Raw genomic sequence first — 21397 nt, 5'->3', positions numbered from 1 at the left:
GAAAGTGCAAATTTATTACAAACATATGTCTACTGTCGGCCGTAATCAAGCCAAAGCATACTCATACAACAACAGTGGCTTTCCCCAACTGAAGCCAAACCATGCCCCACGCCTGGTGCGTTTATGGCCACCCAAAAATAGTCATACAGCACAGAACAAAAAAATGTATAACACGTATAACTTCCGGGTCACTACAATATCCACAGCCAGTAAACCTCTCCTACAATACAGATGGTAAATATACATTACTTGCAATAATAAAAAAAAGAAATAATGAGTGGAAAGCAGATTTGAAGTATGTACTATATATATATATATATATATATATATATATATATATATATATATATATATATATATATATATATATAGTTGATTTCTAAATCATTCCAAAATAAAGCTTTTACTGAACAATAAAGAACTTTTAATTCAGATTTAATTTTTTTTCCAGAAGGTTTTCACAAGGTCTCAAAGTACAACAACTGCCGGACGTGTAACTAAAATGTACTCGCAAATTTCTTCGATGATAGCAGAAGTGGTACAACAGCGCATTCTAGTGGCATGGAGGTACACGTGCAGGCTGCAATGTGGTCAGTGACGTTTCTAACGAATATTTCGCTATATACTCCGGTACAGTAGGTGGCTGTATGCAATTTTCATGGTAGTATGCCAGTTTAAAAAAAATGGAGTCGAGAAAAGAGATGCAGACGCAGAAGAATATTCGCTTCGGAGTTATAGGAATGCTACACAGACTTATCCTTTCTGTTTGTTAATCTAACATGGAACCTTTTTTATTGAAATGATGCCTTTCTCGGTTCCTTAACAAGTTAAACTCATCGTTGGATGCTATTAACGTCTGTTACCATGTTGCCTTCAAAAACAACAAATATACACAGACTGCTGCAATTGAAGCACTTAAGTAGATGGCTTGTATCAGGAAAGAGCTACTCGCGACTGGTTTTGGGTATTGAGACAAGCTGTGATGACACTGGGGCGGCTGTTCTAGATGAGGCTGGGACTGTACTGGGGGAGTCTCTCCACTCACAGAAAGAGGTGCATCTGAGGTGAGAATACTTCTTCAAAGTCATTGCTGTCCTCTGTAATGTAGTTTTGACATTGGTGTGCTCCTCCCAATGTAGGGCAGGCGGTATAATTCCCACTGTGGCACAAAAGCTTCATAGGGAACACATTGAGCTTGTAGTCAATGAGGCTTTGGAGAGGAGCGGTGTGGACCCAAGCCAGCTGACAGCTGTGGCCACCACAGTGAAGCCAGGTATGGCACTGAGCTTGGGCATTGGTCTTGAGTTCAGCCAGAGGTTTGTGAGGCAGAACAACAAGCCCTTCATCCCCATCCATCACATGGAAGCCCATGCCCTGACTGTCCGGATGTTTGAGCCCGTTTCTTTCCCCTTCCTGGTATTGCTCATTTCTGGTGGCCATTCCCTTCTTGCGGTAGCTCGCGGGGTAGACGACTTCCTTCTTCTGGGTCACACTCTGGATGAAGCTCCTGGAGATTCACTAGATAAAGTAAGCCCTTTAACAGTGTTGAGTAGTTGATTCTCAGACTTTAAGGCCAAAGCTAATATTGTTTCTGTGTGGATTAACAGGTAGCAAGACGTTTGTCACTCATAAGACACCCACAGTGCTCCACACTGAGTGGAGGACAAGCAATAGAACTCCTGGCTAAGGATGGTGACAGGACAAGGTTTTCTTTTAGGACACCTATGGGACAAAGTTATGACTGTTGCTTTTCTTTTGCTGGCCTTCGAAATCAAATTAACATGACGATAATGAAAAAAGAAGCAGAGGAAGGTATGAGGACACATGATCTCCTTCATGACAACACAGCCGATTTATGATTTTTCTTTATATGATAATGTGATCATCTAATCCAAACAGTCAAACTATTTTGAGTGATGTAATATAGGTGATATTTGGAATTATTGTTGCACTGGAAGCTTAACAATGTCCACAGTAGATAAACCAGCTACAATAGATGCATGACACAAGAGAGATGATTGATTTTTGTCTGTTTATGTTGTTGGTATGCCTGATACTTGTCTGGCGGGGTAGATTGGCCTCATCACTGGCATGCATGTAATCCATTTATCCCAAGGTGTGTGTTACTTTTGTTGCCTTGCTCTACAGGTATCGAATGTGGAACTCTGCTGTCATGTGTGAATGATATAGCAGCTGCGACACAGCACACAGTTGCCTGTCATCTTGCAAAGCGCACACACCGGGCCATCTTGTTTTGTAAGGCCAATGGACTGCTGCCGTCACTCTGTCCCACGTTGGTAGGTGTACCGCTAGTTCTTCAACACTACTAACCCAATCTAGTCTTTGTCAAAATCCAACAAAATTGTTGTCTCTAACATGTCAATTGTGAGTGGTGTGGGATGCGAACCATATGAATTCCAAATTGTGTGTTTAGTAGTTAATCGGCTAATGACGTCATTACCAACCACAGAAATGATCCAATATCACTTGGTCAGATATGATTTGTTTACAAGGAATAATGTGTCTTTGTTCATCTATTTCTGTCTTCGACATGGTGACAGGCAGAACAATGAAATGCTCATCCACTAGATGGCAGGACATACATAGTACATTACACCTTGGCTGAATAAAGGTTGGACTAATGTAATATCAAAGAAAAAAAACTGCACAGTTTGAAAATAATCAGGAGTTGTAACTTCAAGCATAGATATACAATGGAACTTTTTATGTCCCCAAGGATGTACAACTCAGGTTTCCATCAACAATTAGAGGAAAAATATGCCTCTAAACTGGGCGTTTACACCATTCATGCAGGCCGCATGAGACATTGGCAAAAACTCATGAGGCCTTAGTTTAGTGACTATCAAATAAGTGTGTGTTTTACTGTTTGTTTGTTTTCCTGTGAAGCAGAAGGGGTGTTACGAGATGAGGAGCGTGACAAGAGAAAAAGAATAACACGCATTAGGTTAAGTAAAGGGATGCTTCCATCATTTACTAGGTACTGTCCGGAGGAGTTGCAAGCAATCAGTACATTCGCAAGGCACTGCGCATCATCACTGATTCAACGGGCCTTTGTCTGCTCTGCCCTCCTGCCAAATTCTGCACTGACAATGGAGTGATGATTGCATGGTGCGTAACTAGTAATGGCATTCATTTTGGCATTGAAATAGCTTTCACGATACATCACACACTTTTTCTTTCTATGTGTTTAATCAGGAACGGTGTCGAGAGACTCAGGGAAGGAACAGGGATACTGCCTCCGAATGCAGACATAAGCTATGAGCCAAAGTAAGCAATGTGAAGAGAGTACTATTTCAATACAGTCGTTTGTGATACCAAACTCAACTTGTATAAATCAGTGCTTAAATATTGTATTGCAGGGCACAACTGGGTGTTGACCTCACAGCAGCAGTGAAGGCAGCAGCTATTAGGTTACCATCAGTCAGGATGAAAATATAAACATTGTCAGAATCAGTAGTACATTACACACATTGGGCATGAAACTGTATAAAAGAAAATGACACGTGATATTTTTATGATGTTTTAATGCATTGTTGTTCTCTGTAACGGTTTCTTTTTGTCTGCCATATTGTCCGATATCAAATCCTTCAATATAAACACCGCTTATCCTGCACAGGGTCGCAGGTGCTGATCTTAGGTGAGAGGTAGGGTTGCCAGTTAGTCATAGGCTACGTAAGAGACAGAACCATTCACACACTTATTCACACCATAAGTGGGAACTGGCTGCAAAGAAGTCAGTGTGAGTGAAAATATACTGTAACGTGTACACCAAGTATTCAAACCACACTACACTGCTGGCATCCATCAGCCTCGGAAGACTATGGTAGTTGCACCGTGGATTAGTCTGTGGTAAGGTTGCAAACCCTACTGTCCAATCCTGGCATTTAATTACAGTGTATTTAAACATACTGACTTAAAAATGAGAAATAGCAACTACTACACAAACTACAGCTCATCATGTTGATAAATGTTGTACTCCTTTGCACTGATAAGCCCATCTTTGTCGCTGTCACTCTTGTGGAAAATGTCATTTAAGATCTTCTCATAGAAGGGGTCATCTCGTGGAGTCCCATCTTTTTCAAATTGAAGTTTCAAGTAATCTTTTACCTGCAAACAGACGATGTGTTAATTAATTATAATTCTACAACCACAATATTACATTGCAAACACTGCAAATGAATACAGTTATTTTTCTAAATATGCCTCTTGTATTTAGCCCGTGTGTGAATATGTACATATTGTTGTGACCAGTGACTGTATTTCTTGGAAAACACAGCTAATGGATTTTGTGTTGTCTTTTATTCTTGTCTTATTTACACAAAGTAGTAAAGTAATTAGGATAATAATAATAATTGATTGATTGAGTTACTGCTCACTCAGCTGGTGACTCAATTTTGCTGGTCAGTGACATGCTGCCCAATGAAAATAAGTAACAGAAAGAAAAATAAATACATTTCTTATATACATTTTTTTTTACATACGAATTAGCAGTGTGTTATCAATTTTGTAATGATTTATTGTTGTTACCTCTGCTTTTGTGAGACTGCGGTCTTTATCAATGTCTATATTTCCAAAAGCCTCCATGCTGCGTGGTCCCCTGGACACTGAGAAAAGCTCCACTTCAAATACGACAGTAGCGTTTGGTGGCACGGGGCCTAATTCAGTCACATGCAAAAGGCAGAACATCAATTACTGAGTGTGTTTATCACCTACAGAGAACAAAAACAGCCATGCAATACAGTTGGGAACTGGAAAACCACCATACAAGGCTTGTTTGTAATAACACTTCAACAACCACAGTTAAAAACAGTCGAATATGAGAGCATAAAAACAATCATTAAAATATAGTGAAGCAACACTTGACACTCAATATCAAAAAAGGTTCTATAAAATATAATACTACAATAAATCGCATAAAAATGCATTCAATGTATCGTGCTGGGTCGAAAGCAAACAAAAGTGAATTTTAGATGACTTTTAAAAGTGGACAATGAAGTAATAACGCCAACCTTCGGGAATCCACAATACCTATGTTCAATTAACGGAATATTCTGATTAATGCATAATTCATGCTAAATCAGTGGATGAGTAGAATTTGTGGTAACCCTCGCCAGCATTTGCTGACTAAGACAACGTTAACTGGGTAATGGGTATTCAACATATTAGTAGTACAGCTGCATAGCTCAACAAAGAAAAGGATTCCTTGTGACCTATTAGTTCAAACAATTTCTCCATGTGTATGTATTTAGTGCATACCCTGGTGTATACGCCATGGCCACTCATTTTGGAGTATAAACCAGAATTTTACATATACAAGCCGCACCGGTGTATAAGCCGCAAATGTCAATGTAATAAAATGGCATATTGTGTCGCAAACGAGGCCGTGAGGACCAGGTGACTCCTTATTTGACAGGAGCCAATCTTGAGCTATGAAAAAACTCATGATGAGATTGAAGATTCAAGAGTTTTATTGTCAAACGCACAGTAAAACAGGCAGTTATACAGTACTATGCTTGTCAACCCACTGGAAATTGCAGGAGGTCATGACTCAATATAACAGTCTGACTCACGGTGGCCTCTTACAAACAACATGACACTCATCACACGGCAGCTTAACACTCAAAATGTATACCTCTGAAATATAAAAACATGTACCAAAAAATGAAAAAAACCCCAACACTTTAAGGTTTGAGCAAACCATTTCACTGGTGGACAAACAGCATAGAAAATGGTGGATGGCGCTGCCACCATAGGGAGGCTGACTGTTAGGGTTCGGCTTTTGTTAATTAGGTTATTAGGTGTACTGCAACACAAAACAGAAAGAGGGCAGCAGAGCAGCACACGGAACATGACAATGCCTTCATTGCAGCGCCCCAATGAATGCGTTGCTCAGATGCAATGCATTATGGGAATACTATAAAAGAGTTGTTTTTTTCAAACTCTTATTGGCACATATTTGTGTATTTCTGAGGTATACATTTTGAGTGTTAAGTTGCTGTGATGAGTTTAGTGTTGTTAGTAAAGTGTCCTTAGTAAGATGACATCGTGAGTCAGACTGTAATATATAATGACCTCCTGCGTTTTCCAACGGGTTGACAAGCTTTTTGTGAATGCACTGTTAGCTCGTGATTGGCTCCTCTCAAAGAAAGAGCTATCATTTCCTCACTGACTTGCAAGCAGCACAGTATTTAAACAATTAGTAGTAGTTCTAAAGTAAAGGAGCTGTCGCAAGATTAGAATTTAGCCATAAATTAGCCGCACCACTGTATAAGCCGCAAGGTTCAAAATTTAAGAAAAAAGTACCCTGGAATTTACGGTAGTAATTTATAGAAGTACAGTACTAACAAATCGAGGTAGATTTAAATTTTGATGTAACCTAATGTGTCCTCACTCTCTGATGGTGCGTACATCTGTTTACCTTTGCCTTTCACTCCAAAGGCCAGGGCGGGAGGAACTGTTATTTTCCTTTTCTCCCCTGGACACATATCCATCATTCCTATGTCAAGGCCCTTGATAACTTGTCCGACGCCCAGTACAAACCACTGTGGGTGGCCAGCTTTGTCAGATCGGCTGAAACAGAACAGAAAATAGACGGAAAAAGGTTTCAACCAACCAACCAACATGTTCAAGCTCCAATTATGTTTGTTAGTTTATGGACAGTGTGCACTTTACGTTATGCATGTGGAATCGATGGGTGCACCAGATTTACAATTCCGCTCATTTCCATGTGTAGTCCTTCATGAATGACTTTACTTTGCTGTCCTGTATTGTCACTGCTGCAGATACTTTGTGTGCGTGGAAACAGTTTCATTTTTGAAGATTTTAACGGTTAAATCTTGTATGGCAGTGACAGAACTTGAAATTTCAACATGGGCCAAATAATGTTATCTCTTTTCTTCTGATATTGTATTCAATCAAAAGACAGTTTCCTTCAAACTTCATTTGACCTGCAAATAGCAGTAAATTTGCATTCAGGGGTGGGATTGCGGCAGTTATTTTTGGCCTAGGTTCCCAAAGTGGGGTACACGTACCTCCAGGGGTCCACAAATTGTCATGGGGGTACATAAATAAAAATGAAAAACAATTTTCGCCTAACACTAAAAATTACGAATGCGCCTGAATGCCTCTTGGCACAAGGAGAACAGAGCAGAAAGGAGACAGAGCATGAAGTTGTTCATTGCTCTGTGTGCATCAAATGAACACATAAGTAAGTTTGATGATTATTTTCTGTGTTTGATCTTTCAGATTTCATTTAATACTGGTGTTCATTTATATTGCAGTTCCAATCCCCGCATGGCGCAGCGGAGAAAACCTGTCAACCTGTCGTTGGTTGTAGGTATTTTTGTAGTTCGGATACTGCTTTATCATGATTGTTAGACTTTCCCCTTCAATTTGGTATTAAATTAATATGCAGACTTACACCATAGCCATCGTGAGTGGACAAAAAAAAGTGAAGCTCAAATTCAACCCATTCAAACGGAAGGATGCCAACATCAAACTGGAATAAAAGATATATGGGATGATTACTTATCTATTTATAAGTGCTCACGTGAAATGGTGGGTGTTTCGGACATGCTTAGAAAGTTACATTAGGGAACATCACGTGGTTACACTTGAGAAGTCCAATATGTCTGAAAAAGAGTAGTAGTAGTAGTAGTAGTACTCTAAACACTGTGTTTAACATGTTGACGCACTTACAATAACTGATTAAAAGTTGGTTCACTTCATATGTGTCACCATACAAGTTTAAAAGCATAGACGTCTGTAGGTCTAAGAGGACTAACTCAGTCAGATGCAAAAAGCAGAACATCAGCTAATAAGTGCGTTTATCACTCAGTTTTATGTATTCAGATCGTTTGCTCAGAAAGGGAAGCAAAGCTGTCAGATGACATGCACATTCAGCAAGATTTATTTCCACATGACAGAGAAACTACAATAAATGAACCTTGCAAAATAACACTAGCATTCCATAATAGGATTGCCACCATCAGGTCTAAAAAGATGAAGCTGTTAGTGCAACACAAGTGAGAAAGGGTGAAAACCTCTGTGCATGCTTAGTCATTCCATGGGGAGATGAGAAGTTAACACTGTGGGAGATGTGATGCCCTCTCAGCTCAACAGCTGTAATGTAAAAAGAAGACAAAACAGGATGAAATAACCTCTTCCGACAGAGAACAAAAACAGCCATGCAATACACTTGGGAATTGGAAAGCCACCACACCAACGGTGTTTATAAAGCACTTTAACAACCACAGTTAAAAACAAAGTTGAATATAAGAAAGCATAAAAACAAACATTAAAATATACTAGAGCGACACTTAATATCATAAAAGGTTATATAAAATATCATAAAACGATAAATCACATAAAAATGTATCAGGCTGGGTTGAAAGCAAACGAGTAAATGTGGATTTTAAATGAGATTTAAAAGTGGACAGTGAGTAATAACGTCAACTTTTGGCAATCCACAATACCTATGTCCAATGTACCGTATATATTTAACAGAATATACTTATTGATGTGTAATTAGTATTAAATCAGGGGATGAGTAGTATTTGTGGTAAACCTCGTCAGGTCATTCCACGTCATTTCAACCAATGGAGGGGACATTTGCCTACCACACCTTAGATTTTGTTATTATTCACATAAAATAGTCTCTATACCATACAAACCAAGAATCAAAAATATATTTTTTCAAAACTCCAGTTATTAAGGGAGTAATTAAGGCTTTAAGATTTCACGTTGCCGTTAGCAACCGTGCAGCCCCACCCATTTCACTTAAATATAATCCTTGCTTCTCCCAGACTGTTAGTCACAGGTTAACCAAACATTGCTCATTGTACTTTTTCATGCAGAATTCAAATCTGCAGTCAGATTTTCAATATTCTCAATACTTACAAAGTTAGTCAATATATTCAACATTTTGGAGGTGGGGGGGGGGCATTTTGGGCACCCAAAATCTCAGGTCTTCCTGAACCGATTTGTTCAAGATTTGCATGTTATGTTCTTTGGTACCTCTAGGATGTAAGCTCAAAAAATTAGGAGTGTTGCAGAGAAAAACAGATGACCACCCGGCCGTTGCATCCTCCCACTTCACCCCAACTTCATGTCTAGGTGTACATGATGTACACGCTTAGATCATCAGTTTGTTCGCTGATTGGTGGTTCTAATCAATAATCAGATTTATATGCAAAGATTGTTTTACTCCCAATGTATAAACATCCAATGTAAATATGTTTTGGGGGTGTAAAATCACTTTGAGTGACCATGCAGGACTGGATGCCACAGATTCATGTGGCATGTGACCTGGCATTGAATAAAGGCATGCCAGACGTTTGACTACCATATTTAAGAAGACATAAACTAACCACTTGGCACGCTTGGCCTGTTGGTGCTTATAAAATGAGGTGAGCAGTCCGGAGATTGCGTAGAGTGTTCATCATGACGGAAGATACTCTCTCCTGCACAGTTGGGACAAAATTAGGATCACCCTCTCATAAAACACATTTTGTATGCAAAAAAGGATTACATGTTTTTTCAAGATGACCAGAGACAATAATGTGATCCTTTTTCCAGTCACCGGAAACCTGCCGGGGGTAAGTTCTTTGATTAAACCTTAATTCTATTATTTTTTCATAATTTGTCAGGAGACATAATGGTCAGGCAATGCAACTTAGATACTGACTAGGCGAAACTTTGTTATTGAGCCAATGGAGAAGATGGATTCTTTAATGATTTGTTATTTTACACTAAGGGTCTACACACTGCATTTTACTTGCTGCCCCCCTCCCCTTTTACAACTTTTCAAACTAGAGTTGAAGGTAACTCCTGTTTTTAAGCATGTTTTGGGGAATTTTCTCCCAAAACAAGGATGGAAATTAACCATTCCAGACTAGTGTAGACTTTTGCAGACTGAAATTAATGCACGGGTCGCTTTCTATCATCAGTTATCATGGCGTACCTCCCCTTCTTTGCGCAACTGAAAAACAACACATCAATTAGCAACAGCAAAAAAAGCTTGTTTGTACCTCTAGACATGTTTGCCTTGCTTTTCATGTCATACTCACTTTTTGCAAATGTTTTATGCATTCCCCCACCGGAACCCACCACCTTCACAAAGTGCGGTAGGAAACACTTGTGAAGCTACAATGTGAATATTGTCCAGTCTCATTGTTAACAGATTGGACTATTTTTCAACAAAATGAAACCCTGAAATTAGAAAATGCATGATTATATTGTCTAATTACAGTGCCTTGAAAAATATTGCTTATAATGGAAGTCAAATCTGACATTTTCCAGTAGGAAACTATCACCTGTCCAATCTCATTCTAAACAGTAAATATGACAAATTGGATTGTTTTTCAATAAAATCAAACGTTGAAATTAGAAAATGCACAATTAGAGTTGACCCTCGCCACGTAAGTATAAAAATATTGAAAGACAAGTCCGATGTAGTATTCTGGTCACTAGGCGTCATTACCTTACATTACATTACTTTAACACTGCATGGAGTCAGTCATGGCATGTCTGACATGACATAGAATAAATAAATTAGCTCGGTAGGATGCTATGCTTAAAGTGGCGGCTATCTCTTGTGTCCCTGCAGTGATCCCATAGCCTGCACATATGAGTTGGTAGGTTGGTAGTAGGAGTGTAAAGGTAACAATAGAGGTGTTATTTCATGTCTGTGGGGCTCTAATAATGGCCAAAACTGTATTTTGAAAGTCATAAACAGGTTTTCTATGTTCTAACTACTAAAATATTCAATTTATTAATATTGAATCCTACTTATGTTCACTTATCGCAGTAGGGTCTAGAACCAATTAACCGTGATAAACGAGGACGACTGTAGGGTTAAAATATATATTTTTTAATTACATATTTTGTATTGTTGATTAGAACTCAAGTTGATTGTGAAATTTGAGCAAAAAGTAGAGAAAATATTAATCGTTTATGTTTTCTGAGCAGCTTTTGCGAGGAGACTTTTTTGTTCTTTCGGGACCTCGACGGATCGTAAATTAAAGGGAACCCAGAAGGTTAAGAAAGTTCCTTAAAGCACTACAACGCCTTGTAAACACAGACTTGTGTTACCACTAACCTGCAATAGAACTGGGATCCATCTTTGGCGAGGAAGCCATCGTAGTGGACGTTCATCAGATCTCCTTTTTTGCTTTTTTTTTCGCATTGCTCTGGTTGGAGCACAACTTCAATCTTGACTTCATCGTCCAGCTCTGCTGTCCAAACACACACACAGCTCAGCTGAGAAGACACAAATATACAAAGTGTGTAGGTCACAAACTTCCACATCTTTCTGCTGCTGCAGTCGTGGCAACTTGAGGTGGGCGATTCAAATATAGAGATCGTCGATTCCTTTGTGATATCAGTATATGATCGATACCAGCGTAAAGAGATTGATATATTCCAGTTCTCTTCTATGTTTCTTTTCACAAATATGCGTAGTTCAAATGTATTGTATATTGTTATTTAGAACCTCGTGGAACAAGTCCTTGGACACAGGAGGGCTTTTGTGGCCCCAATGCAAAATAACAAGAATTTGAATGAGAGTCATCAGTGGCTGCTTTTGTTTTGGTATTTTACATTACTTTATTTTGCTCATACAATTGTACGTAGTAAAAGGGAATACTTTTACTATCTGTCAATATTGTTATATTACACATTGTTGTTCTCCAATAAGTATGTTGATACATTTCACATTACACACCCACACACACACACACACACACATTGCGCATCTTTGTCTTGAGTTTTGCCGTGGTTACAACCATGATCAACAAATTAACGCCAAGAATCACAAAATCACCCGGTGATCATGAAAAATGTCAAAGTAAAACGTATTGTTATCGGTCTCGGCGACACTGGTCCTGTACTGTATTCACTCTGTATCGGATCTATTTGTAGTATCGCACATCACGAGTGGCAACTTTTTTCCTGATGACGTTTGAACACCGGAGGGCTTTAGGGAAACAATAAACATCAACAAAAATCTGTTAGCTAAAAACCTATCAGTGCTTGTTTGGTATTTCTGAGATTACACGGGTTCTGATAAACATAACTAAAACATTTTTTCCATACTGTAAAAAGAAAAATAGTGCAGAATTTTATTCTGGTCTAAACCGGGAGTCCAAACCTTTACAGCGAGGGATGCATACTAAAAACACCACCAATGGGCATTTCCATTCTGCTACTTAATTCCATCATTGTATACTTTTTTCTAACACACACGATTTTATGTTGTGTGTGTGTTAGAAAAAAGTACGGAAATTCACGTAAGTAAACATTGACATAAAAGCTCTGGGACGCAGATGAATCTATCATTTCACCTGTTTGCAAATTACAACCAGTTCTACGTGTACCAGATTTAAAATGAATACATTTGATTGCGCTAACAAATTGACAAACTGTGCCGATTGGTGTCGTGTTTGTCCGCATTTGAAAATACGGGATATTTTCCGAAAAATAAAGGTTATAATGAACTTAATGCGTTTCCTATTCGTAAATATAAAGAAGCGTCATGTCTGACGTCATGTTCCCTTAACCAATAGGAGTGGAGGGGGGTGTGAACGAGGCCTGTAGTTATAAGTCGGCGGCGGCTGCTTAGATGAGTCATCGCCTCAGACTGTTAACGTTTGTTGATTCATCTACTCAGACGCCACAGAATACATTTGGAATCCAAGATTGTGTTTCAACTATTCTGACGGGATTGAGATGTTACATTTTGGGTTTTCGACATTGCTTAAGGAGTTGTTTAAAGCCAACCTAAAGCGTACCTCGGCCGGCGCCAGACAGAGAAACTGGTGGTTAGCGACCCGCCACTGCTGCTTCCGTACCGCCTCTGTGGACTGCAGATCTACCCAACTGACTGTCCTCCATGGCTCCACATTGCGCACAGCGTACCATGCGGCGAATTCCCGCCCATACTGCACGAAAGCTGAAGGAGAGTTGAAAATGAACGAACCGACGAAGAAGGATGGCGTCAGCCGTGAAGAAGCCACTGACAAGTAGGTGCTGTCTCGAGGAGACAGGATGTCGCTTAGCTATGGCGTCGTTATATTAGAAAACAGCCAATACGTTTTGACACCCCTAGTCTACTGTGTATACTATACACTCCTGATCCAAATTTTTAGACAAGTTGAAAAATTGCAAGAATTTACGTTTTTCACTGTTGGATCTTAAGGAGCATCTTAAGTAGAGCTTCAAAATGCAAAAAGAAGTGGAAGTGAGAATATTTTTATGGAGTAAGCAATTTATTTCAAACGACCATTACATTGAAACAGGCTGTTAATCAGCTGATAAAAAGTTTAAGACTGCAGACTATAAAAGCCATAAGCTTGGCCAACATGTGGATTCAATGTCATGATCTCTTGATGGCAAAGGCAAAAAAAGCTTTCTCTCTTTGAACGCGCAAGACCTCTCGCAGCGCGCCATGACTGCTGAGGTTGGACGCAGTAAGACAGTCATTTGAAACTTTTGAAAAGATCCTGAGGGTTATGGAGCAAAAGGTCAAGTGGTAGACTCAAAAAAATGTTACTGGCCCTGAGCCTGTCCGTCAAGACATGCGACGATCCTCGGCCCAAATGAAGGTTGTTACTTGTGCCGAGTGCAGTCCTATAACTATCAGAGAGAACAAAAAATATATTCAAAGGTGTTGTTTCCTTCAAAGCCACAGAATAGCTCGTTTAGTATTTGCACGAGAGCACCAAACATGGGACATTGAAAGGTGGAAGAAAGTTTTATTCTCTGGTGAGAATGTAACCATGACGGTCCTGATGGCTTCCAACATTACTGGTGTGACTGGCATGATCTGGGGTGCCTTTTCCTTTAATGGAACGATGGACACGTTGTGCAGGGGCGTCAAATAGGTCAACTGGCTATGTGGAGATGTTGCAGGGGGCATCCATGACTGAAGGCCCTTGACTGTGTGGTAATGCACTGCAAAAACTACATTTCAACAAAGTAAAAAAAAAAAAAAAAAAAGAGTTCCTTTTTAAGCAGCGATTTTAATTTTTTTCCTAAAAAGATAAAAGATCTTGTCTTGCAATTTTCATATGAGAAAAATAATGTTCTAATAGGAAAATATATCTAGTCAATTCGTATTCTTACCCAAACTTTCTAAATTTAAGAACGGACTAACACACAGAAAATATATCTAAAGATTTATGGATTTTGGACCGATGTGAAGGCTGCACTGCAGATTTCTTAAAGTGCACTAGTATACCGTTTATTATAATCAACCTTGTCACAAAATCTTAAAATTTTGTGTTTACATTTTTTTTTCATTAAATGCAAGCTAAATGTGTAAGATTCTTAAACTTAATTCAAGAAATTATGACTCTTTTCTTTCTATATAGTTTATACATCTAAAAACTAGCACATTTACGTACAGATCAAGCCCAAAAAGATTTCAGATGTTTATGACAATATAAATATTTTTTTTTAATGAAGGGAATTTCAGACACAAAACAATCACAATCAACGTTGTTGTTGTTGTTTCGTGTTTGAATAAACATGGTGATAAACAAAGAATGGGCGGAGTGAGTTGCTCAAGTAGCCATATATGGGAACATGCCGATAGTGGCAGAGTGGTGAGCGTGTTCGGGGCTGTACACTTAGCCTTTTCACCATGAGCACAGGTGCTGTGCTCCTAAATGAAATAATTTAGGACCAGAGATAAAATTTAGGAGCAATATGAAATTTCTTAACAAAATTTTTCTTAACACTCAGTGTACACAGTAACACACATGTGCACTCATACATATCAACACAGTGCCATCATAAGGCCTACTGCAACCACCGAACACAGAAAACATCTTTGTCCCACAGATTTTTTTTTTTAGTCAAGTCGCTTGACACACCTGTAAACTTTGCTGGCACTCGTGCTAACTAACGCTAGCTGTTGCAATCTCCTCAGGTTCGACATTTTTCTCTCACCAATTTTTAAATTATTTTATTATATATTTTTTATGACACCCTTATTTTGTTTACACAATCGACTGGATGTGGCAAACAGCGCTCTTATTTTGAAGGCCAGAAATGTGTTTTTGCGTGTTGAGAATGTCTTCACGGTTAAGACGAGCTCACAAGAATAAATGTGCTCTTGTCCTTATTTCACTCGGAATTTGCACAACGTCCGCGGTCATCATAAAATGTTCACTTAATTTAAAAAGAACTAAAACACAACAGGTTGTACACTCATATAGCCTGAGTCGCACACACACAGCATGTAGCATTTCACACACAGCATTTCATTCACATTATGTCAATTTACGCGAGAGTCCGTGTTTAATAGTACATTCCGTTTTTATTTGCCAGTTCCGTGATGCCATTAACATGGAAATCATAGGGTCGTTGAATGGGTTCATATGTGTGCTCTTTCTATTTTTTCTACTCACACAATCCATTTCTAGGTCGATATGCGAGTGAAATGCTTGCACTGTGCAGCCCTGATCTCTGTTGGAACATCTCTTTGTGGAGTTTGCATGTTCATATTCTGTGTACCTAGTTCTGCTCCCCCATTCCAAAAACATGCATGTTATGTTAATCTAAAAATTGTCAATTTGTGTAAATGGCCCCACGATTGGCTGGCAACCAGTCCAGGGTGTGCCCCGCCTTTCGCCCGAAGTCAGTTGGGGTAGGCTCCAGCACACAGCCACTTTCGCCGTATACCCCCCTTATTTCCTTTTTTAGAACTCATTATATTCTTAAGTCACAACAATAGGCCTGTCACGATAATTAATAACTATTAACCGCACGATAAATGAAAACAAACTATAATTTTGCCGGCCTCAGTGTACGGCGGCCTGAAACACTGTAACGCACTCCTCTCACGCAGCGTGAATGGAAGCTAGCTGGGTTAGCTTAGTTTAGCAGAGCATGCTAGTGCGGCTGTGTATGTGCTACTCTGGTTCTATGAGTATGTTTGCACCGTGTTGCTTAAATTTAACATTTTCAAGCATAAAAATGGCTAAATGAACTAAAATACAAAAGAAGAAGCAGAAGAAGAAGAGGCTTTCTAATTGTGAAAGCAGTGTTCTACATTGGTCACCAAGTGTCGGTGTTTGGCGAGACAAGGGCCAGACGTGATCGCTAGAAAATCATTTTTGGTTCCATTACCAGGAAGCAGTGGATCAAATTGTCTAAAGTACATGATTGATAAACAGTTGGTTAACATGAGATATGCATGCTAAATGCAGTAATTTTGCAGAAGCAGTTAATGTACTAAAATATCTGTCTTGTACTTATGTTTTATCCAACCTAGAAGAAGAAATTCTGGCATTCTGCCTAGTCTGGAGGATTTGCTTTTCTACACAGTTGCAGAAGGTCAAGAAAAGATTCCTGCTCATAAATTTCTCACAGTAAGTTTTTCAATTTCAGTTATGAGGACATATTAGCCGTTATCACCTGTTGTCAGATTTGTACCTTTCACATTTGAACCAATATGGTGACGATATCAAGTACCTGGGAATCTGTATTGGTACTCAACGGTACTTTTGTGTGTGTTTATGTGATAATAAATGATAATTTACTAATTAAAGTTTTCATTTAAGATATTTATTTCCCAAGATATGAACTTTAACAAATATATAAAAATAACATGCGCCTGTTTACATTGTAACATCGCAGTTGTTTCAGAAATTTCTTCAACAACTACAACTTTCCTTTCCCCTCTGGAACAATTGTGATGGGGGTCCATGGAGGGCAAACAAGTTTAAAATAAATAAGCAACAAATTAAAAATACTTGAATAAAAATAAAAACACACACTTACACACTAGCATGGTCTTAAAGACCATGCATATTTAAAGACATACTAAAATAGTGCAAAATGGCTTGACACAGGCTATGCCAATCGATACCAGCGTGTTTGATCACTTCCTTATCAAACCTATTGCCATGTGACTTTTCTTGTATCTTTGTTTACACGTGTTGCTTGTCTGTCGCTGGCTGTACTTTACATTGGTAGCTACAGTAGCTAGTTATCTGCCTAGCTTCTGGGCTTTGGATTCAGATGGGACATTTTGTTTTTAAAACAAACAAGCAATGCGGTCAGTTCAGAGCTTGTTTCTGTCCCACTGGGAAGCCACAATTGGATATCACGTTCATGGGGTACGTGCTAACTTTTTCAAGCATCACTGAACAACTTTACAATCTTGCTGTCATTATACTACATGTAATTATGTATTGTCATCAAACACTATTTGTGTCGTTTGAACATAAACACAGTGTGTCCAGCCTTTTGATGGTGACACTATCACAGGGATCTATCTCGCCAGCTGATTTTGAGTAACCCACAAAGGGTCAAAGAATATTTGCGTCAACTCTTCGTAATTTTTTATTATAATTGTTGAATTCAGACTTTATGCCTTTTTACATAAGTAATGAAATGACCACAAAGACGATGATTACACTGTTTGAGTGGAGATCTGCTTGTTAAATAAAGTAGTGTACTATTTAAGTGTTGCTAATCATCATAAATAAAACATAGTTGACAGCTCTAATAGTGATGGACACCCCTGGAATCTGAACACTGAATTTATTCTGTTCTAACTTGAGCAGGACAGATTTCTCTTCAATAGAGATATTTGTATTTTATTCTGTTAATTTTGTTATCTTGAGCTAAAAATCATTATTGAATAATTTATTTTCCACGTATTCTATATTTCTCCAAAACATGCATCAAATTAAATTCAGGTTTGTGTCAAATGGTACAGAAATTGTTTCACACAAAGTAAAAAAAAAAAAAAAAAAAGACCATCTACCTAAAAGTTTATTATTTATTAATTACCTATTTGCCAGGGGGCCTTGGAATTGTCTAAGAGCGGCCCTGGCCAATAGCACTGATCAGAAATCAACTGAAAAATGTACAGTTAGTATATATGTGATCAGTATCGACCGATCTCACTCGTGGACGATCAGTATTGATTCGGCAGCATAAAAACCCTGAGCGGAGCATCCCTACAATGGAGCTTTATTTAGGGGGGTGTGGTTGTTTGCAGCACTTACGGGGAAGGGGAAGAAACTGTTAGTCTGCTTGTGTGGGACTTCATTGACCTGAAGCAACATCCAGTTGCTATTTAGCATGTTTCTCATATATTATTTTATACAGCAGTAAATTTCCCATTTTTCATATTGATTATCTCATATTTTAGGCTCTTAAAGCCACAGGACTTCTCACAGGAGATCCCAGACTAAAGGAATGCATGGAAACCCTCAAAGAAACCTTAAAGACCACACCAGATGGTGTTACACTGGACAAGCACCTATTCAAGAAGTGAGTTGCCTTGCATCCTCTCTCTATCGTACACACCCATCACAGTATCTTTGTTGCCTGTTGTTATATTTCCCATCAATGTGCTATTTTAAGAGTTGAGAAGCAAACGTTACTACACTAGAGTTACAGCTTTGTAGAAATATACAGTATCTGAGATACTTGGGTTGAAATGATAGTCTGTTACATCTACTCTCAATTCTATACTCTATTTCATCTTTGTCAAACACAATGCAATGTTGAATTTCACAGCTTCACTCTATCACGGTTTTTCAAACATATATTAAATAATCATGCTGTTTTGTGGTTGAGTATGACCTATTATTAGTCAAGAAAATGCATATTTAAGCATACTGTATGTATTTATTGCCTAAATTCAATAATAGGGGAGATTAAACTGTGACAACATATCTCGTTTGGAGAAAAGCTGTCTCAGGAGAACAGGGCAGCCAGAAGCCAGTCAGACTGAACTATTGCATCGCTACTATGAATGATAATAAACGTAATATGGAGTGGCAGTGTGCAAGGCATTGTTGTAAGCGCACACCTTGCAACGTGAGTGATGTGTGGTTGTTTTCTTCTTTGAAGTTGAAGAGCTGTCGCCGTGTTTGCCTAGGCAGAAGCTGTAGTAATTCTACATTTCATCAGAGTTGCTTAAGATGAGTCAGATCAACCCACGTAGATGTTCGAACTTGTCTGCACCCTTCATCACCAAGCAATTCTATTTATGCTTGCTATATTTGGCTGGGCCCCAATTTTGAAAGCTCCAGTGATCACTGGTTTCGCTTCAACGTTCGAAGTGAAACTAACTTCGCCACGGTACACCACAGTCATGTCTGCACTGTGGTGTTGGGTTTTCTTCTTCTTGGGGTGGCGGGAGACTCGTGGCAACCAGCTTTGAGGCGCATTACTGCACCTACCATGTTGGAGTGTGGCTCAGTTATAAACGTTATACGGCAACTGGACCGGCCCGCTCTTCAAAATACACTGGATCAGCAGCCGATCTTGATCCTGAAGATTGGATCGGGACATCCCTAATTAATTCACCTTGTTAATATACCATAAAAATGTGATGACTGAAATAAGGAGGGTTGACATGTCACCCAAACCTTGGATAATTTTGTGACGTGCGCGGTTTTATACAGCTTGTGGTTTAGTTCATCATCTCTGTATGGTTTCATGGCAGGTGATGTGGTTGAGCTGATGAACCAATGAAACTAGGGATGCTCTGATCAGGGTTTTATGCTGCCGATTCCGATACCGATCGGTCGGAGCATCCCTAATTGAAACATTGTGATGAAGCTTCTGCATCAACCACATCTTTGGAGTTTGTTGTAAATCAGGGTCACAAACTTGATTCACAAACTTTTCCTTCAGTTGCATGCAATCACTGTGTTTGAGCATGCTATTTGTTGTTTGTTCATCAGGTGTGTCCAGCACAACATTGTCCTGCTCACGCAGGCCTTCCGCAAGAAGTTCGTCATCCCAGACTTCCAATCCTTCACTTCCCACATTGATGAGCTATATGAGAGTGCCAAAAATCTCTGTGGAGGACAGGTTTGTCCTTATCTATTGCCCCTTTATCTCATTAACTGTGTCTTTTAATATCAGTCCTCTAGATGCACAGATAAAAGTAGTTAGATGCTAGTGATAGTAACTTTTAAATACAATACATTTCTCAAATATTTTTTTAAAAGCCATCCATCTTCTATAACACTTATCATTAAGGTCACGTTTAAGCTGGAGCCTATCCCAGCTGATTTGCCGGCGAGAGGCGTGGTACACCCTAGACTGGTTGCCAGCCAGCTGTAGGGCACATACAGTGTTATTTTTTTCATGTTTGTCACAATGTTTCAGATCATCAGACAAGTTTAAGTATTAGTCAGCTGAACACAAAATGCAATTTTTAAATGAAACATTTTATTATTAAAGTAGAAAAAAAATCCAAACCTACATGGCCCTATGTGGAAAAAGTGATTGCCCCCTAAATCTAATAACGGTTGGGCCACCTTTAGCGGCAACAACTGCAATCAAGCGTATGCAATAACTTGCAATGAGTCTCTTAAAGAGCTGTGGAGGAATTTTGGCCCTGTGCAGAATTTTTCGATCAGTCTTTGATATTTCGTAGAACCTGTTGGAAACTTGTCCTGTATTTTTTTCCCCCAAGTGCTCTGCAAGTACTCTGACCATTTTTTGTGGAGTTATATGCACAAATGGCGAAAATGTTCTTATCTTGCAATGTCTTGCAATTGCCTGGATCCAAACGGTGATCCGGATCACCCCCAAAATTCCATATCCCATTTCCAACAATTGCTGAAAATGTATTCTTGATAATAGCCAAAATCACTTAAGTTCTTACATGAATAGCTTTAGCACTGTACTGCCAATAAAATGTAACTCTTATGAGCTATTTTTGTTGTCATTGTTATATTTGGCCAAACAAAGGTACCTTTTAGTTGTATCTGGCATTAAAATGAACAAGAAACTAAAGAAACAAGGGTGGTCTAATCATTTTTTCCATGACTCTGTGTGTGTGTGTGTGTGTGTGTGTGTGTGTGTGTGTGTGTGTGTGTGTGTGTGTGTGTGTATGTATGTACATGTTTTTTTATGACTGACTTTGTCTAAACTGTGGAAAAAATGCCGGGATATATATCATATATCGATATTCAACATAAATACTGTATATCGGGATATGAATTTTGGTCCATATTGCCCAGCCCTATACAGTATACTGTATATCTCTGTCACTGTCATTCTTGTTTACTGTCAGTTGTCTGTTATACATTACTCCACACGCTTCAAGTTGTAGCTGTGGCCCTTGTTTCAGGTTCCTTACTTCTTGCTCTTTCAGGTTGCAGACTACATTCCTCAACTTGCCAAGTTCAGTCCGGACCTGTGGGCTGTTTCTCTGTGCACGGTAGATGGACAGAGGTAAGACTGACACAGGAACAAAAGCAAGCATTCAAAATGCAATAAACCTCGTTAGTGTGGTGAAAGACAGAAACTTTATGTCTTTTATTGACAATAGAAAGTACCGCAATAGCGAAATCTATCAGAACGTGAGCAAGCAGTGACGCGAAGCAGGGTTTGT

At 39.0% G+C, this 21397-nt stretch overlaps 3 protein-coding genes across 12 annotated transcripts in view; 2 read left to right on the top strand and 1 right to left on the bottom strand.

Moving 5' to 3' along the window:
* Window positions 1-584: 584 nt before the first annotated feature.
* On the top strand, window positions 585-4310 carry osgepl1 (O-sialoglycoprotein endopeptidase-like 1). 3 transcript variants are annotated; one of them, XM_054787488.1, is made up of 8 exons: window positions 585-1064; window positions 1140-1273; window positions 1457-1527; window positions 1608-1812; window positions 2149-2297; window positions 2999-3129; window positions 3217-3288; window positions 3381-4310. In XM_054787488.1, the coding sequence occupies exons 1-8, from the start codon at window positions 844-846 to the stop codon at window positions 3457-3459; spliced, it is 1062 nt and encodes a 353-aa protein (XP_054643463.1). In that variant the 5' UTR covers window positions 585-843; the 3' UTR covers window positions 3460-4310. The 3 variants fall into 3 exon arrangements, with proteins under 3 accessions (XP_054643463.1, XP_054643464.1, XP_054643461.1); XM_054787489.1 differs by having other exon boundaries at window positions 1145-1527; XM_054787486.1 differs by having other exon boundaries at window positions 1140-1527.
* LOC129187796 (peptidyl-prolyl cis-trans isomerase FKBP7-like) lies at window positions 3288-11338 on the bottom strand. 5 transcript variants are annotated; one of them, XM_054787493.1, is made up of 7 exons: window positions 11321-11338; window positions 11120-11252; window positions 9390-9482; window positions 8064-8142; window positions 6440-6591; window positions 4549-4676; window positions 3288-4128 (listed from the first exon to the last, which is right to left on the bottom strand). In XM_054787493.1, the coding sequence occupies exons 2-7, from the start codon at window positions 11157-11159 to the stop codon at window positions 3967-3969; spliced, it is 654 nt and encodes a 217-aa protein (XP_054643468.1). In that variant the 5' UTR covers window positions 11160-11252; window positions 11321-11338; the 3' UTR covers window positions 3288-3966. The 5 variants fall into 5 exon arrangements, with proteins under 5 accessions (XP_054643468.1, XP_054643469.1, XP_054643467.1 ...); XM_054787492.1 differs by lacking the exon at window positions 11321-11338 and having other exon boundaries at window positions 3289-4128; window positions 11120-11308; XM_054787496.1 differs by lacking the exon at window positions 9390-9482 and having other exon boundaries at window positions 3293-4128.
* A 1264-nt stretch (window positions 11339-12602) lies between these two features.
* glsb (glutaminase b) overlaps window positions 12603-21397 on the top strand; it is a 45718-nt gene continuing 36923 nt past the window's right edge. The window contains exons 1-5 of one of the 4 annotated variants that reach the window (XM_054788310.1): window positions 12603-13040; window positions 16298-16394; window positions 18188-18309; window positions 19734-19863; window positions 21158-21237. In XM_054788310.1, the coding sequence (XP_054644285.1) occupies window positions 12748-13040; window positions 16298-16394; window positions 18188-18309; window positions 19734-19863; window positions 21158-21237 (722 nt within the window). In that variant the 5' untranslated portion in view covers window positions 12603-12747. Of the gene's footprint in view, window positions 13041-16297; window positions 16395-18187; window positions 18310-19733; window positions 19864-21157; window positions 21238-21397 lie in introns of those variants that run through there. The other 3 variants (XM_054788314.1, XM_054788311.1, XM_054788315.1) reach the window with 3 other exon arrangements.

The sequence above is a fragment of the Dunckerocampus dactyliophorus genome, chromosome 9 (assembly GCF_027744805.1).
Source record: "Dunckerocampus dactyliophorus isolate RoL2022-P2 chromosome 9, RoL_Ddac_1.1, whole genome shotgun sequence".
NCBI classification, from domain to species: Eukaryota; Metazoa; Chordata; class Actinopteri; order Syngnathiformes; family Syngnathidae; genus Dunckerocampus; species Dunckerocampus dactyliophorus.
Note: the sequence above shows the minus strand (reverse complement) of the source record. Positions and strands in the feature narration are given on the sequence as shown.

What these genes read in the sequence shown, in the direction of transcription:
- osgepl1 (XM_054787486.1), top strand. Translation starts at nt 844, where the DNA reads ATGCTATTAACGTCTGTTACCATGTTGCCTTCAAAAACAACAAATATA. An exon ending in CGTCACTCTGTCCCACGTTG is followed by an intron (nt 2,298 to 2,998) that starts GTAGGTGTACCG and finishes ATCATTTACTAG; the next exon opens with GTACTGTCCGGAGGAGTTGC. An exon ending in AATGGAGTGATGATTGCATG is followed by an intron (nt 3,130 to 3,216) that starts GTGCGTAACTAG and finishes GTGTTTAATCAG; the next exon opens with GAACGGTGTCGAGAGACTCA.
- LOC129187796 (XM_054787493.1), bottom strand. Translation starts at nt 11,159, where the DNA reads ATGGCTTCCTCGCCAAAGATGGATCCCAGTTCTATTGCAG. An exon ending in ATGACTAAGCATGCACAGAG is followed by an intron (nt 6,592 to 8,063) that starts GTTTTCACCCTT and finishes GTTCTGTTTCAG; the next exon opens with CCGATCTGACAAAGCTGGCC. An exon ending in CTTTGGAGTGAAAGGCAAAG is followed by an intron (nt 4,677 to 6,439) that starts GTAAACAGATGT and finishes TGACTGAATTAG; the next exon opens with GCCCCGTGCCACCAAACGCT.